This window comes from Crocodylus siamensis, chromosome 13, assembly GCF_052110815.1.
Source record: "Crocodylus siamensis isolate JL-2025a chromosome 13, ASM5211081v1, whole genome shotgun sequence".
NCBI classification, from domain to species: Eukaryota; Metazoa; Chordata; order Crocodylia; family Crocodylidae; genus Crocodylus; species Crocodylus siamensis.
The window spans coordinates 4,831,492-4,848,677 of NC_143407.1; the positions used below are offsets into that span (position 1 = coordinate 4,831,492).

The 17,186-nt window shown below is 59.8% G+C and overlaps 1 protein-coding gene across 5 annotated transcripts in view; it reads left to right on the top strand.

The window, feature by feature from the left end:
* The window catches only part of KLHDC8A (kelch domain containing 8A), a 31,320-nt gene extending 19,890 nt beyond the window's left edge, over positions 1 to 11,430 (top strand). For all 5 annotated transcript variants that reach the window (XM_090025068.1, XM_090025064.1, XM_090025066.1 and 2 more), the window contains 4 exons: positions 4,361 to 4,525; positions 6,413 to 6,628; positions 7,369 to 7,470; positions 8,317 to 11,430. In XM_090025068.1, the coding sequence (XP_089881194.1) occupies positions 4,361 to 4,525; positions 6,413 to 6,628; positions 7,369 to 7,470; positions 8,317 to 8,510 (677 nt within the window). In that variant the 3' untranslated portion in view covers positions 8,511 to 11,430. The remainder of the gene's footprint in view (positions 1 to 4,360; positions 4,526 to 6,412; positions 6,629 to 7,368; positions 7,471 to 8,316) is intronic.
* The last annotated feature ends 5,756 nt before the right edge of the window (positions 11,431 to 17,186 follow it).

Here is a 17,186-nt window from a genome sequence, read left to right on the forward strand (position 1 = left end):
AGAGGACTCGTTCCAGCCGCCCGGGCTCGAGTCCGGAGACGTCGGGCTGGAGGCCGGGCGCTCTGCCTTAGTTTCCGGGCACGAGCGAAGCCGCGCGGCACGTCCCCGTGGGCCGTGGGGAACGGTGACCTCCGGCTGCTCAGCGGGGACCACCGCGGGGTCCCAGCTCCTGTGCGACCCCAGCCAAGGGGTGCAGACAAGGGGGTCGGAGGCCGCCAGCCACAAGGGAATCCGGCCCCCGCGGGGCCCCCGGATCCCGGGGAGACCTGGGGCTGGGGGCAGCCGTGTCCCGCAGAGCGCGGAGACGGGGGGCCCGGGGCAGGCCGCCTGCCCGAGTACCCTCCCCGGCCCGGCTCAGACCAAGGCCCAGCTGCCTCCGGGCCCCAGAAGGCAGAGGGCGGGAGCCGGGGGGCGCCGGGCAGTACCCGGAGGGGGCAGCCCCGGGGCGGCTGTCCCGTGGGGGGGTCACCGCGCCGGCCCAGGACGCCGCTCGCCCCCGGCCATCTGCGCTGGGGCACAGCCTTGCTCCGGCCGGGGCCTCTGAGCCCGGGGACCGGCGCCCCCCCCGGGCTCCGCTGCCCTCCTGGGGCCCCCCCGGCTGCATCACGACCCCGGGCGCCCCCCCGCCCGAGGCAGGAGCCTGCTCTCCTGGCCATGGCCCCCCGGGCCTGCGTCGAGAGCCGGGACCGCCTCCCGGCCCCCCCGCGCGAGCTGCGGCCGGCGGGGGCAACCCGCGCCTCGCCGTGGGGAGGGGTCGCTCCCGCCGTCCCGCCCCGGGCGGGGCCCGGCGAGCACGAACCGGAGCCGGGGCGGGTCCTGCCCGGCCGCGCCGGCACCGAGTGCCCCCCCCCCGGCCGGGCCCGGGGAGCCGGTGCGGCGCCGGGGCTCCGGGCAGTGCCCGCAGGGGCAGGGGCTCGGGGAGGCGCTGTCTGTCCCCGGGGGGGCAGCGCCGGAGCCGGGCTCGGAGCACGGGCGGTGTTGCTGCCCCGGGGGGGCCGGCCCCCAGCTGTTCCGGGCCGCGACAGCGCGGGGGGGCCGGCCCCAGAAGAGGAGCCCGGCGGCGAGGCCCCGTGGCCCTGGCGCGGCCGTGGGCCCGGGCGGCGGTCGGGGCGCCAGGAGGAGCGGGGCTGCCCGTGGCCTGTGCAGCTCATTCCCCTCCAGCCCCGCTGGCCCGGCGGCCGGCGCTCGGGGGAGACGGCTGTTAAAACACCAAGCACGGACAGAAAGCTGGGCAGCCTCGCTGTGCAGGGCAACACCCCCCGTCACCCGGGGCTGCAGACGCCCAGGCAGGCTGGCCTGTCCTTCGAGAGAAAACTCTAGCCGGGGTGGAGCCCGCCGCCTTTGCCACCTGGGGTAGCACCCTCGCCCCCAGACTCCTGGGGAGAGCTGAGTGTTTCCGGCCCTGGGCCCCTTGACGCGCACGGGCCAGGCCCCTCTCTCCGCTGCAAGAGGACGGCGCCTCCCCACAAAAGGGGAGAGACCCGGACCCGGACCCGGACCCAGGCCCTGCACCCTGCACCACAGGCCCCGGCTGGCTCAGGCCCTCGCTTCTGGGCCCCGTGACTCTTTCCCCGCGCACACGCACTGGCCCCGCTGCGAGGGGAGCCGCGGGAAAGCTGCCGCCCCTGCCGGCCTCCGGCCCAAGCCGCGTCCTTCCAGGCCGGGTCAATGAGTTGGACTCTGCACAGGGCCGGCGTCCTCTGCCCCTGGCTTTTACTCGGGCTTTGCCCAGCTGCCGCGGGCCAGGGGCCATGGTATTTGCCGGGCCGGAGAGGGCGTGTTGCAGCTGCCTGCGCGCGAGTCCGGAGGCGGCGAGGTCTGCCTGTATCTGCGGCCATGGCGCTGGCTGGGAAAGCGAAGTCACTGGGCACGTCCCCGTGGGCTGCGGGAAAGGGTGATCTCCAGCTGCTCAGCAGGGACCACCGCGGGGTCCCAGCTCCTGGGTCTCCTTTTTAAGGAGAGGCTGACCAGGTTGGAGCAGGCTGGGGCTTGGAAATGCCCCGAGCTGGGGACCCTCTTCTCCCACAGCACGCCCGTGGTCAGTGAGTGCTCTGCGCTGCCCGGGATTTGGACCATTTCTTCCACCTGGTCGCCAGACAGCTCCCCTGGACTGGAAGCAGCTTGCTCCTATGCCGCGCTGGGCTGTCTCCTACAGCAGTGGGTTTCAGTGGAGAAAGCTGAGGCTTTTTTCCTCAAAATACTATTTACAGTCCTTGAGCAGATTTCATCCCTGCTGTAAAGCCAGACACACCAGGGAGTGCTTTGGCCCAGGAAGCCTGGATCCTAAATAGTTATCACCGTCCTGGAGCACACTGCCTTGCTGCCATAGGCTTGCCCCGCAGGGCTGGGGCCTGCTCTGGGTGTTGGCCGGTTCCTGGCTTGCTGCTTCAGGGCCAGGCTGTAGCCACTGGCTTCTGGCGTTTCCTCTCTGGAAACGGGGGAGCACTGGAAGGTTTGCTTAGCCAAAAATCCTCTGTACCCGGGACTCCGCTCCCTGCCTGGGGGTGGTTATGCTGCTGTCCATGCACCCATGTGGGGTCAGCTAGGAGCAAATTGCTTCCAAGGCTTGTGTGCGTCCTGGCTCTTACCCCACGATCTGGGTCACAGTGTGAGCACCCTTTGCTAGCTCTGTTGCGCTTCCCCCCTTAGCATGGTCTGGAAGTTGCCTCTCCTGTAATCTGAGTGCGGCATCTGCGTGACCTCACCTCTTTACAGGGAACAATAGCTCAGCACTTCGTGTATCCGAGCCAGCACAGCATCGCAACCCGTATCACAGCCTCTTCTTCCAGCACACCTTTCACACCACGCCTGCCTCTGGCGTGCACAGCTACAGCCACCCCTCCTTAGCCACCGGGATGCAGGCCGTGGCCTGCAGAGCCGGGTGTTGGGAAGCCCAGGTCTGGCTCCCCGGAGGGGGACGGTGCTTGAGCCCTCCATGCAGGAGGCCCCGCGACTGGAACAGCAAGTTGTGCTGCAAGCTAGCCGCTGGCAGAGCTCCATATGCGAGCTCAGGATTGACTAGCTGAGCCAGCTGCAGGCTGGGATTGAGGAGCACACGCCGAGCTGGGGCTGGGCAGCACCAGGACTGGCATAGCAGAGCGGGGGCTGCAGGTCCGCGCTGCAGAGCATCCGCAGAGGAAGCCCAGGACTGGAATAGCACAGTGGGGTGCAGGTAAAGGATAGCAGCACTGGCAAGGCTCGGCGTGGGGAGTGCCAGGCCTCAAGCCAGGACTGAGGGGCCTTGGCAGAGCTGTGCATGGATGGGATAGAGCACCTGTCCCCCTCACTCCCAAGAGCTCCCTTTCCTCCCACAATTCAGATCTCAAGCAAAGGGCCAGCTCAGAGCTGGGTCTAGACCTGACTTCCCTCCCAGATCTCTAACACAGTTTCACTCTGACTTGCAACTGCTTTACAAAAGCCACATCTGGCTCCAGCAGGCTGGGGTGTGTGCAAGAGCACCGTGATATGGGTGCGGGCTTGCAGACACCTGGGAAATGGGCTTTTTCTCTAATGCACTTCTTCCAGGCTACCAGTTCTCCCTTCAGCCCTACCAGGTTCAATTTCCAAGCGCTGATCTTGGGCCTGCGAGACTCCGGGAGCAGGTGTGTGAATGCTGATGCCTCCTGTTTGCAGAGACCCATTAGTGGGCTGGGAAAAAAGCCGCCCCCAGACAGAGGGGCATGAAAGCCGGCGGTTCAGTGAGCGACAGAGGAGGCTGTGGCCTTTGCTGGAAGCTGCTCTTCCAGCTGAGAACACAAAGGTGCTTTATTTACTGCAGTGCTATAAATATCCCCTAGCCAGGTGTGCTGGGAGAAAGGGCTAAATGACCATTGTTGCAGAAGGGAGGAGAAGCCAGCTGGCAGCTGCCTCTGGCTCCTTAACCCCTTCCCTGTCCGGGCCAAGTGCCCCGATGCCCGGCTACAACCCTTGCAGCAGGATGTTTTGGTGCAGTGCATGACGACACAGGTTTGCCCGTCACCGTGGGCATCACGGGAGGCTCCCAAGGATCGCACAGGGCTAAGGTTGGGCCCGAAGCTACCAGTGCCCCATTCGGTGGCTGTGCACAATTTGTGTCCAGCCTACTTGGGCTCGGTGACTCTGAGGGCGCAGTGTTGCTTGAGGAGGACCTCAATGCGCCGACTTGGGATTCGGGAGCGCTGCTGCGTCTATGACCAGACTTGAGCCATTCTGCTTCCATCCAGGAGAGAGCAGTGCCACGTGCTGTCACAGATCCTTGCAACCTGTGCACTTTTAGGCTGGGAGAAGGGGAAAGGAGGAGTGAGGGGAGCCACGAGCCGGGGAAATAGCTGAACACACCCCTGAGCCCTTGTTGCTGTCTTTGCTTTTTGGCCCTGTGCAGACTACAGAGTCTATGCTGCCGGCGGGATGGGCCTGGACCTGCGGCCTCACAACTACATGCAGCACTACGACATGCTGAAGGACATCTGGGTGTCGCTGGCGGCCATGCCCACGCCCCGCTACGCCGCTGCCTCCTTCCTGCGTGGCACCAAGATTTATGTGCTTGGTAAGAACAGACCCATTGCTCTCCCATGGGGGCCCAGCCAGGCGGTCACTCCTCTGAGCCCTGGGCCCAGGGTGAATGCTGAGGGAGGGGTCATTCCCAAAAGGGGACATTGTGGAAGCTGCTGTCCGTGAGCACCCTGTGCTTAGCTGCCGGAGATGCAGCTGTGGAAGTTTGCATTCCTGGAGGATAAAACTGAGGCCTGTGCAGAGCACCCAAGCACCACCTCAGTCCCAGGTAGAGGCACAGGCCGTGGGCGAGCTGGCTGCAGGCGGGTTTCACCATTGCCTGCCCTACTTAGCTGCAAGTCTGGAGGTGTGTGATGGTTGCCAGGTTTCCAGCTCCAGTTTTAGACCACAGCCTCCCATACAAGCCTCTGGCCTTTAATAACAGCAGCAATACAGCTGCTTAGCTTCTGTCTCGAAAGCACAGCGCAAGTATTAAGGGCCCGTTCCATAATTGATGTCAGTGGAGGCAGGCCCTTCGTCCGAATTATCCCTTTGCAGGGAGTCAGCATCATTATCCTCACCTTGTAGATGGGGAAATTGAGGCATCTGGCAGAGTTGGAGCATCTGTCAGGAAACTGGGGTAGGAGCCCAGGAGGGCTGATCATGCTCAAGCCACCAGGTAGTTTTGCCTCTCTAGGGGAGTTCCCAGTAATGAACCTTGGATCCATTTGAAGTTCATCCGTTGCTCCTGCACAAACAGTTTGCATTGCCTTGGAGTAAGCCTGGGCTTCCAGTCTTCAAAGTGGCGCTGAGCTTCTGAACTGGAAAGAGCTGTGTTCATGTGCATTGGACTTGTACAAGAATAACACGGTGCCGTTGTGTTACTATCCCAGCATCGTGTGCTGGGGCGTGTTACTGGCACCGAACCTCATCTGAGCTGCAGAGCTCCCGAGCCTGCAGTACTCACCCTGCTGCTATGGATGCATCTCGATTACACTGACACCCACCCAGTGCCTTCCAGGGCTAGCTAGTGCTGCTGTCACTGGAGAACAGGGTGAGTGGTGCAGGAAAAAGATGCGTTTCCATTGCCTGAGCGGGCAGGAGAAACTGGAAAATGTCCAGTCCCTCGTGGTCTCAGGCTGAGCGCTGCAAAATTCAGGGCTTCCGCAGGCACTGGCTAATTACAATCCATACTTCTGAAATGAATGCCCTTCACTGTGGCAGTCATGGGCCTTCAGGTGGGCACAGTGGAGATTGCACCAAGAACCAGTGGTGTCATGACTCTGGTGTTGTTTGCAAGTCTGCTGCAAACAGCCACACATCTGTACTCCCTGAGTAACTTTTGCTTTGTACGGCCATTGTAAGCATTTTGGGGCAGGGAATCTGGTTTTGTTCAGTGCCGTACGGCTCCAGGCACAGAGAAGTTCTGGTCCATGACTGAGGCTTGCAGGCCTTACCATGGAGATGATGCCAGTCATGCTCTTCTGCAAATCCCAGGCATTAGGTTTTGTGCATTCCCTCCCTGCCCTCCAGAACTGGGAATTAAACTACCCGGCAGTCCTCCCTCACCACCTCAGACATCCTCTTCCCACTTCCAGTCGTCAGTGCTCTCCTCCCCCAGTCTGAGTAGACATTTCTATGTTTCATTGTCCCGTGGGAAGCAGACACTGTTTAGGAAGCATTTTCTTCAGTCCCATTTCCCAGTGATATGCAGGCTCCTCTGGGCCTGTCAAGCCTGATGACAAGGTAGCGTAAGACAAACAGGCGACCAAAGGGCAGGGCAGACAAAAGGAGCGGATGGGGACAATGGTAACCAGATGCTGGGGTTACCAAGCTGATCTCTGCATGGCTCCACCTAGCTCCTTTCAGCTGCCAAGTTACTCAGCGCTCACCCCAGAAAGTCATGGCATCCCTGATGCATTTGTCCCCATCTCTGTCCCAGGCGGACGGCAATCCAAGTACGCCATCAATGCCTTTGAGGTCTTCGACACCGAGACCCGATCGTGGACCAAGTTCCCCAACATCCCCAGCAAAAGGGCCTTCTCTACTTTCGTGCCCACGGAAAGCAAGCTCTTCAGCCTCGGGGGCCTGCGGCAGGGCCGGCTGTACCGGCAGCCCAAGTTCATGAGGACCATGGATGTGTTTGACATCGAGCAAGGTACCCACCCGCTGCGGGCGGATGTGCAGTACAGCGAGGGCGTATGTCAGGCAGCTGGGTCTGCTCTTCTGTGCCAGATGCTGAGGGCCGTAGCCCCGTCTCTCTGCCTTTGCTGAGAGTCAAGGGGCTTCTGCACCCTGCAGGATTGCCTGCTGACCCCTTGAGCCCAGCCCCGACCCTGAGCTGGGCAGCAGGACCGCAGGTGGCGAGCCCACCATGCAGGCAGCCTAACCTCTCTCTTGGGACACTGCAGGGAGAGACCCTGGCCACACAGGGGACAGGATACCCCAAGGGGAAGCTGCCTTGCCTGGAAAACCAGCTTTCTGAATTCCAGCTGGGCGGGGCGGGTTTGGCTGGGCTGCATCTGTTTCCAGAGGTAAGAGATGTATGCCAGTCTTTAAGGCTCTGCGACCCTTGCTCGGTGAGGGAGGTTTGCAGTTGGGTCTCGGAGATCAGTACAGTCTACCACCCAGATTTCAGCGCCCTGCAGCTTGCATCCAGAGCTGACTCGGAGCAAACGGGACCCTTTACAACGTCTCAGTCCGGTTCTGTGCTTCAGCCAGGCTGGGGTTTTGGCACAGGCTCTCTCTAATGTCACCTCCGTAAGTGTCACTTCGAGCTCGGAGTTTCAGAGGACTGAAACGCTAAGCAAAGCGCCCCACAACTCCTTCGAGCAGTCTCTGGTGTGTGGTGGCACGCTGAGCGGCACATGTCTGTGTGTCCATCCTCTCTCCCATCAGGCGGCTGGATGAAGATGGAGCGCTCCTTCTTCCTGAAGAAACGGCGAGCAGACTTCGTCTCTGGCTACCTGAAAGGCAGGGTCATCGTGGCAGGGGGGTTAGGTGAGGAGCTGCCAGCAGGGCAGGGAGACATTTGCAGAAGTCTTTATGCGATGGAGGAGCCTAAGTCTCATTGTCACAAGCGACTTAGGCACTGTCCTTCATTGAGAACCAGGGGTCGTTTTCAAATCCACGTGAATAACGCTGTGAATGTAGGGAAATTTTCCCATTAGGCATCTCAGTGCCTAGGTCATTTTTTGAAAATACAACTTGGGCTCTTGGAAAATGCCACCTGAATGGATCAGGCTTGCACAGGTGACTGCTGGTTTTGAAGTCCTGCTATTGTATTTTCTTGGCTGGCTCAAAACAGACTAAGAGCAGCACCTGTCACACTGGGCCACCCAGAAAAGTCCTTGGGCCCAGGCATATGTATGGGCCACGCAACCGTGGGCTGGAACAGTGACTCTCAACCAGGGTGCCACCCTGGGGTGTCACCAGATCCTTTGAAGGGTGCTGCGAGGTGAGGAGCTAAGCAGACAAGCTGAGTAAGTAATTTTAGTCTCGGGCTTGTCCTTGCTTGAAGCATCCTCCGCTGCCTAGCCCCTCTTCAAGGAGCTCCGTGCTGTAATATAAAAATGGGTTTTTGACATTGGGTGCCTTGCCATTCACAAAGTGACGGAGGATGCCTCAAGTCCAGTGAGGGGTGCCTCGAGTCCAAAAAGGTTGAGGACCGTGGGGCTAGAAGAACTGACTTCCTTATAGCAGGTGGAGGGGGGAGAGGTGGGGCCAGGGCCTCCGAGGTGGGGTGGGGATTTATCCTGTTTCCCTGCTCAGATCAGACTTCTCCCCCTGTTATCGTGATATGTTTGTTTCATAATCAAGCATCTCCTGCTCCTCGGGCTCTCTCAGGGAACCAGCCGACCGTCCTGGAGTCCGCCGAAGCCTTCCACCCGGAGAAGAACAAATGGGAATGCCTCCCGCCCATGCCCACCCCTCGCTGCGCCTGCTCCAGCGTCGTGGTGAAGAACTGCCTGCTGGCCGTCGGCGGCGTCAACCAGGGCTTGAGCGATGCTGTGGAGGCGCTGTGCGTGTCGGACTCCTAGCAGGCCTCTGCCCCAGCCCCCCTCCAGCCGGAGGTCCTAGGAAGGCGGCAGGGTGAGGACGCCACCAGGTCCGCTCTGCAGAGTCCCTGGGCGCTGGAGCGGTTTGCACTCGCTGCCCTGCTCTCTCCGGCTGCAGCTCTGCTGTCGTGGTTTAGTGCAAGGAAGGGGGCCACCTCCTCCGCCTCTTGAGGCCAGCACTGCTGTGATACTGTTTGTTAGCAAAGGCTCCTGACTGCCCGTTAGCCAGTCCTGCTGTTCACAGCTCGACCGCTCCTCTGGACAGCCCTGATCTCCACCGCTGCTCTGCGATCCCACAGCCCTGAAGCTGCTGGGAATGCACCAGCTCCTCTGGGTGGGACGCTTTGACATGGGGACCCCCCCTCAATTTCCTGCAAGGGTCTGGAAAGCAACCCAGCTGAGAACAGCTTGCGCCGGAGGTGGCGTATCGTGTCTGCCGCCATCGGGGAGGGACCTTGAGGTCAGGGCAGAGAGCGCTCCGATCACAGCTCGCAGCTGCCAAGTCCCGGGGGAAGCGTGCGTATCCGGACAGGCCAGGGAAAGCTGCTGCTGAACAGGTGGAGCAGACCTGTTTCTGGTGGGGGACTGCAGCAGCTGGGGCTGCCTATCCATACTGCCAAGTAGGAAAAGGACCCTCCTGGGCCAGCGGGCATCGGTCCGATGGCAGGACTGTCGGTGACCCCCTCCCATTAAGCTGTAGCATTCGACTGTTGCTTCACAGGAGCCGAAAGCGCTCTCAGGGACAGGACGCGGGGGCTCATGTTGGGACTGCTTTCCACAGGGGGTAGCTCTGCCTGTAGCAGCAGAAGCCCAGGTCTGCCTTCTCTCGCTTTATTGCAGAGGTGCAACCTGACAACCCGGGCCCGGACTCCAATCCCAGGTGATGCCCCGAGGCATTTGGAGATGGGGTTTGGATTTGTTGCCTTGCAAAGATGAAGAACTTTTGCAAACCCCAGGCTCGGGTCTTGCTTTGCGTTTCTCGTGCCCTGCCAAGCCCGGGCAGCTGCCCTTGGCTTCTCTCACCCCGCTGTGTTGCAATGTACAATGAATGCCACCGCCGCCATCCTCTTTTTCTCTCTCTCTCATGTTTCTCCTCCTGGCTCGCAGCTGGTCATGTCCAAGTGCACTGTGATGGACAGTTGTGGCTCTCGTGCGTGGCGGCAGCCCGGGCCAAACCCACCTCCATAAAGTCTCTTGAACCAACTCTCCCCATGCTGAGCGATTCTTTCCACTCCTCCTACCTATGGTTGGGGATTTGCGGATCTGGGTCACGGACCTGAGCCGAGGGGAGAGCCAGCCTAGGGAGCACTCTCCGGTGCCAGCACGCATAGAGGCTGCCATGAGACGCCGATTCGAGGAGGGTCCTGACACCGCTCCAGCCCTGGCCTCTTGGGCATCTGATGCGCGTTTCATTATGAAGCCATCGGCCTCAAAGGCAAGTGGGATTTACCAGTGCAAATCCTTCCCAGCCTGGGCAGAACAAGGCTGGGAGATAACCGCGGGCAAAGGGGTGAGGAAGCCACATCACAGCTTAACGAGAGCCTAAGCCCCTTCCATGCTTCCTGCCTCATCAAGAACCTGTTGGCTATATCCAATACTGTGGCGCGCTGATACAGCTCCATGCACCAGCTCCCTACCCACGCGGTGCAGGCAGAGCCAGGACACGAGGCCGTTGCAAGCGGGGCAGACTCCCCATTCTTCCTCAGCTCCCCTTTTGTTTTTGATGGCGGCGTGACTGCCATGCTACAAGCCCCAAGCCCATCCTGCAGGTGAATTGCTCCCTTGCTGTCCTGTGGCCAGCGAGCAGGGCTTTGGAAAGGGAAGCGCGTGTCCACAGGTCTCAGGGGAACAGCGCTGGTGCTTCGGTTGTGTTTAAAGGCAGTGGGTGTGAGCACAGATTCACTCTCGGTACTGCTGCACTGGTTTGCTCTAGCTGTGCCAGTGGGGCTCAGCCAGGGCTTTATAGGCACTGGGCAGAGCCTGGGGTGCTGCTGGGAACAACTCAGCGATGGGGTGGGGTGAAGGGGCAAGCGAAAGGTAGACAAGGCTACCCAGGCATTCATGCCAACGCCAGCTGGCCGTGGAGGGGTTATACCAGGCTTGTAAGGGAAGTAGTGATGGGTGAGCCCAGGATTCGCTCCCCACATTGCTGCTGATGAAGCTTTTCTCCGGGCTGCCCCAACAGAGCCGCCAGCAATAGCACAGTAGGCCATGGTCACGGCTGACATGGCAGATGCTGGATGAGATCCAAGAGCAACAGCCGCCAAGGCCCTTTCGAGATGAGGGATCTCAGGCTAGGATTGTTCCCTGCTGTTGGGCTGGGCTTCTGTGCCCCGAGCTGCACAGAGTCAGTGCTGCTGGCCTATCTGCCATGGCTTTTGTACTGCCAGCAGCTACGGGGAGTTTCAGAAGGAGGCTTCAGCGCCGAAAGCCCCTTACCCACCCCTGCATATGCTGACCCTATTTTACAGGGCCAGCCAGGCACATTGTCTTGCCAGGCTGGGCAGCCCTGTTGCCACTGCACGTATTTCTGGCCTCGCCCAAGCAAGCTGTGCCAGCTGCCGTGGGTCTCTCCATAGTGTCTCTTCCCAGCCTGGGGGGTCACCTACAACCTAGCAGAGGGTCCTTCAGCAACCCAGGATTGAAGACCTACCGCTGTCAGATTGAAATGCTCTACTGGGCCATGCGCCTTCAAACCAACCCGCGTCCGCATTAGCAGGTGATGGCTTTAACCACCCACAGAACAGACCAGGAGTGTGTCACCACTGTGCCCGGCAGCACCTCCCGCTGGGGAGAACCAGCCTCAGCACAGATCAGGCATCTTCAAGGAGTCAACGGAGGCTAGATATCAGGAGGCACGGCTTCACGGTCAGGACGGCTAGGATCTGGGACCAACTTCCAAGAGAAGTGGTGCTGGCTCCTACCCTGGGGGGCTTTAAGAGGAGGTTAGATGAATATCTTGCCGGGGCCATTTGATCCCAGTCCTCTTTCCTGCCATGGCAGGGGGTCAGACTCGATGATCTGCTCAGGTCCCTTCCGACCCTAGAAACTATGAAACTATGAACGTGCACAGACGACGGAGGCCCCTCCGACAACCTGCTGCAGGTGCATTGGCTGTGGGGCGATGCCGATGTGACTCTGGTGCCTGGCACAGCAAAACAACCCCAGGACAGGCTGCAGTATGTTCCCAGATGTCAGCATGGAGCAGGCTAAAGGATGTCACGGCACTGGGGAAATCTGGGCCAGGGAGAAGGGTCATGCAGGGGACTCAGACAAGTCCAGGGTGCATGGATGGTGTCGAGCCAGTGTGGTGACAACGCTTGCTATGGGCCCGTGTGCTGTGTAGAAGCAGGTGTGGGTTGTTGTCCAGGATCTTCATCCCGGAGGCTGAGATGCCCCTTGGGGCTGGGGGTGACTCGAGGATGGGGGTGTCTAGCCAGGGCCCTGCTCCCCAGGGCTGCTTTCCCAGCGCCGGAGTGCAAAGAAGCGGGGTTGCGTTTTGGGGCCGTTCCCGTGCAACTCTGAGGACACCTAGCGGCTTTTTAGGGCAAGAGCCAGTGCCGGGAGCCCAGTATGGTCATTTTGCACCTAGAAGAGACCAGAGCTAGAGAAGGGTCCTGCAGACATGCTGTCCAGCCTGCTCTCCGAGGACCCTGTTACACCGGAGCTGCACAGGGAAAGGCAAGGAAAGGGCTGCGTGTAGGGTAGACTCAATCTTTGTGGGGTAATCTCTGGGTGCATCACCACGAGACGCTTACTGCACATTAGTCTAATAACACCATGCAGTAGCTAGTTTCATAGTTTGTAGGGTCGGAAGGGACCTGAGCAGATCATCTAGTCCGACCCCCTGCCATGGCAGGAAAGAGTACTGGGGTCAAATGACCCCAGCAAGATGTTCATCCAACCTCCTCTTAAACACCCCCAGGGTAGGAGCCTGCACCACTTCTCTTGGAAGTTGGTTCCAGATCCTAGCCGCCCTGACTGTGAAGTAGCGCCTCCTGATGCCTAACCTAAACCTACCGTGGCGGGCAAAAACCGTGCTAATAGTCTAATGCGCAGTGTTACTAGGCTAATGAGCAGTAAGCGTCACAAAATAACCGTGTTCCAGCATGAGTGTGCAGTAACTCTAGTTACTGTGCGTTTAGTTAGTACTTCATAAGGATGTACTAAATTAAATGCGCAGTAATTAAGATGCATTAATGAGCGTGTAGATGCACCCGCTGTGTCCTATGGGGTGGGGATACTGCTGGGAGGATTAATACACTGAAGCATGGGAGGTGCTCGCCGCCTGTGTGGTGGGGATGAATAGCTCCCTTGGAGAAGGCCTCCATGTGTAGCACCAACCCCGGGGGTTTCATGCACAGAGCCAGGGAAGGGCTGTAGCTGCCTCATGACGGAGGATGAAACCCCGCAACTCAGTCACCGAGGTTCCCACCCCCTCATAGCATGAGCACAAGGGCAAGGGAGCGTTTCCTTGTGTCTTTCCATCACCCCAGCTCCAGCTCCAGCCATTTTCTGGGAAAAAAACTTCCTTTCAAGCCCCACAAGTCCCAAGAACCAGCAGCAAAGGCCAGCAGGGAGCTTCCAGTGTGCAAGGGCCCCACTGGGGTCAAGGACAGCTGTGTGCAGGGATGCCACCTTCCCGAGCTAGGCCTGCCACATCCCTAGTCCAGCCTGGGGTGGGTAAAGCCACAGAGAGGCTGCAAGGGACCCTGTCTGCCCTTCTGGCTAGCAAAAGCTACATCATGCCCCCCTGGTAATGAGCCCATTGACCCCTCCCCAAGCCACCAGGCTCCTTTCTCCAAGGCTGTGTGCAGCCACCCTTCATCCATGCCAGAAACAGCTGGGAACTGGCACTGCCCCTGCTTGCAGGGCGGGTATCATCCCTGGCAGCCGCAGGCCACCCGCACATCACTTACGCTGTCCAGGCGGCAGCATCTCTCCTGGGATGACTTGGCTTTAGGTGCCCCTGCGCTGCCCCTCGTGACACCTTTTTAGAGATCGGCGAGTGCCGGTGCTGGTCTCGGGGGTGCTGTGTGTGCAAGGGGTTTGCCATATTAAGTCCTAGCGCGGTGCCTGCACGGGGTAGCAGACTTACCTGACTCCCACCCTTGTTCCTCATCACCAAGGACGATGGTCAAGGCTGCACAGAGGCCAGGTAGCTCGTGGCAGTTCCTTTCTGCAGCTGGGGAGAGGGAAAGCAGCAGAGCTCAGGGCTCCAGTCCCCCTCTGGCACCTCGTCGCAGCCCACAGAGGTCACCCAGAACCAGCATCCCGGGGATCTACACCCAGCGCCAGATCCCTGCCTCAGCCCCTGGATCCAGCGCTCCTGAAGGCCAGAGCACTTGCGATGCAGATCTGCAGGCTGTGCCTGCAGCCATCTGTCCTCTCCCTGCAAAGCTGTTTCAGAGCCAGAGGGGAGAAAATCATCCCCATCTGTTTGCATTTGCCCTGGAGCAGGGAAATCAGTGGCCCCGTTTGAAGTGCAATCCCTCCCGTCAGCTGTAAGTCACGCTCCCCTCTGATCTGGAACTGCCACCTACCACAGATGAAAGGGGGAAGCCGTTTGCTAACAACCCCTCAAGCTAATTATTTACATCCCACCTGCTTGTCCTTGGCTAAGAACAACCCACACAGTCTGTCCTGTCTGCTCGCATCCTCCCACCTGCGGTCCCAGAGCTCTAGTCATTTCCATCCCGCAGCTGCCGAAGGAGGAGCCCAAAGCTGCTAGTGAGGACACCAGCTCTAGGCAGGCCTCAAGGAGGCATTTGAGGCTAGTGCGAGCTCAAGACCGTTCACGGGCCCAACCTGGTGAGGTGCTGAGCACGTCTGATGGCTGTAGTGTGCGCTCAGCACCCACAGACACAAAGTGAAGAGCCCCTCTGGGTGTGTAAATCTACATGAATAATTGCACCGAGGGCAGAGATGGGGTCACATCTGAGCTGGAGGGCAGCAGCCCCCAGCAGCACTGGGCATCACAGCAAGGGATGAAGAAGGCTAAATCCCACTGAAGCTACAGGCAGAATTTGGGTTGCAGCTCAGAAGTGGGGAAGGATCCTGGTGGTCGTGATACCCCTGCATGAAACACCAGGGCTACTAGAGCAGTTCAGACCTCGCAGCGGCAACACAGCCCCTTTGGGAGCCCTGGTGGGTAGAAAAGAGGAGTGGGACCCTTCCCTGCCCTGGGCAGCCACAGCCTGTCTCAGCGTGTGGAAATGGATGAGCCCTGCTCACAAACACCTTGGAAGGGAAGGGGAGGAAATGCCAGCACCTTGTTCAGGCCAAGGGGAGCGATCAAGAAATGGGGAGGAAGATGAGACAGGTGTGTTTGGGAAGCAGCATGGCACCGACACCTGGTGTGGGGCATCGTTTGCTAAGCGGTGCATGAAATTTTTGCTCTACCTGGGAAGCCCCAGAGCCCCCTGCCCACATCCTCACTGCCCTTTACAATGGTGGGTGCTGCTGCCTGAGAGAGCCAGGACGGATGGGATGCTGGGCAGTCCATGCCTCAGTTTCCCTGGGAGAAAATGCTCCTTCCTCCCCTCTGTGAAGTACTGGGGACCCACAGGAGATGGCCCGGTGCTCCCCCACTGCTCTGACTCTCTCTGCTACCTCTGAGCTCCCCTCCTAGCAGCAAAGCTGTCTGCTAGCAGAGGCTCTGGGCTCCCCTGCACCAGTCTTTTGCTCTGCTGGCTCCAGGGAATTGCACCCATGCCCCTTTCCTTGGGAAATGTAAGGACAGCTGCAGGTCCGGTCACAGTCTTGCTTCTGCTGGCATCACTTAGGCGCGCATGTGACGGCAGACCAGGCCTGGGAGCCAGCAAGGTAAAGAAGCTTCACCACCGAGACAGACATGAGCTCTGATCTCTAGAGAGGGCCCTGATAGTTTGGTAGGTGTGAAATCTGCCCTGGGTCATACAGATGACTTCAGCTTCCAGGACTGCCAGCATGGCACCAGCGCCAAAGCCCAGGGCTGTCCTGCTGGTTGCAAGGGGCTTTCACTCAGCCCTGGTTTCCCAGGTGCTCCTCTCGGTGCAAGGCTCCCAGGTCTTGTCTCTAGGGTCAGCCAGGTCAGGTTTCCCTGCCGGTTGTGATCTGCGATGCCAGCAAAGCCAGGCAAAGAGGTCCGTACTGCGAGACCTGTTTGACAAGTGGGGAAACCGAGGCATGGAGGGGGGAGATTTCTCCAGGGTCACTTGGCAGATGGCAGAGCTGGGAGCAGCCTCCTGACTCCTGTTCTGCTCGTGCATCCCCTGCAGTCCCGCGCCCCGAGACCAGCCTGCTGCGGGGTCGGGGGAGGCCAGGCTCCGCTTGGATGTGGCATCACCAGCGCTGTCCTCAGCCTATTTTGCCTTCAGTGGCTTCGTGGAAAAGCATCCAACAGCAATGGTGTTCTGGGGAGCTGGTTCCTTGCCTCGCATGACGGAGCAGCCCAAGGTGAAACCAGAGGAGCCTCCATTAATTAATCTCAGAATCGTTGGTTTGATGAGCTCACTGCCGAGAGCTGGGGAAACCCAGTTGGTAATTAAAACCAGGCAGAAAGCACAGATCCTTGCGGCACTGCATGAGGCCTGCTTGGCGTTGCAAGCCGCAGGAGATCTCCAGCCCGCTCCAGGGCTATAAGGCCAGGGGAGTTTTACCTGCGGCATTTGTGCCTCCTCTGCCCCTGCGCTCTCCAGCGTGAGCTCTTTCCTGTGTGGATGGGGCTTGATGCAAGAGATCTCCAAGCCTTGGAGCTCCCTGGACCTTACTGTTTCATGGGGTGTGATAATCTTTGCCCAGAAGCAGCTCTCCAAGGGCTCTGCAGAAGGGGAAGAGCCGGGGCTTTAAGCACTGCTCCGTTCTTGGCCAGTCCTGGCCGTGTCCAGCAGTTTGATGGCACGGCGCTGGTGGGATAGCAGGTGATGCCACGGCTCTGGGCTGACAGAAGAGAAGTGACAAGGGAAGAAATGGGAGCCCCCGGTAAGTAACAAGCTAAGAGTGTTTGGAAACATCTGCCTCTCAGCCGTGCTGGGGACCAGCAATCACTAGCCTGCGGGCAAGGGGATGCATGTGCGGGTACAGGTGGATCAAAGATGGCAAGGGGAATGGCACCACAATCCACAACCTCAGCAGCTTCCCCGGAGGCTTTTCTTTTTTCATTCTTTTTTGCATATCTTTTCCCTTATCTTAACAGCTTCAGCATCAAAGGCAGGCCCTGATCGCTGCATCACAAGGAGGTAAAGGGCCCTTCTGATATGTCAGGAGCGAAGTGGGTCTCCAAGAGGGACTAAACCCATGTCTGGGGGGAGAGAGGCCCTGCAGTGAATGGGGTGTGTATTCTGCCCGCAGAAGCGAGGGCTCCTGGTCGGAGGGCATCCGAGAGCCTCTGTGGCGAGGAGATGGGGTGGGGGAGATAGCAGATGCTGCTGCTGCTGCTAAAATGGGCGTGCAGCGCACGTGGGCACGTGCAACCAGGCTGCTGCGCGTGGTGGCTGAGGGCAGCGGCTCGGCATAGCCCACTCGTGCGGCGCTTTGCTGCGCGACTGGCGGCAGAAGGGGAGGCTGCAAGTCAGCTCTCAGGCTGCAGGAGAGGGGTTGTGCACCTGCCGTGGCCCGGGGTCCTTTCTCTCTCTGGTGGTTTGGCAGCTCACGCAAGGCTGGGCGCTGCTCCTGCAA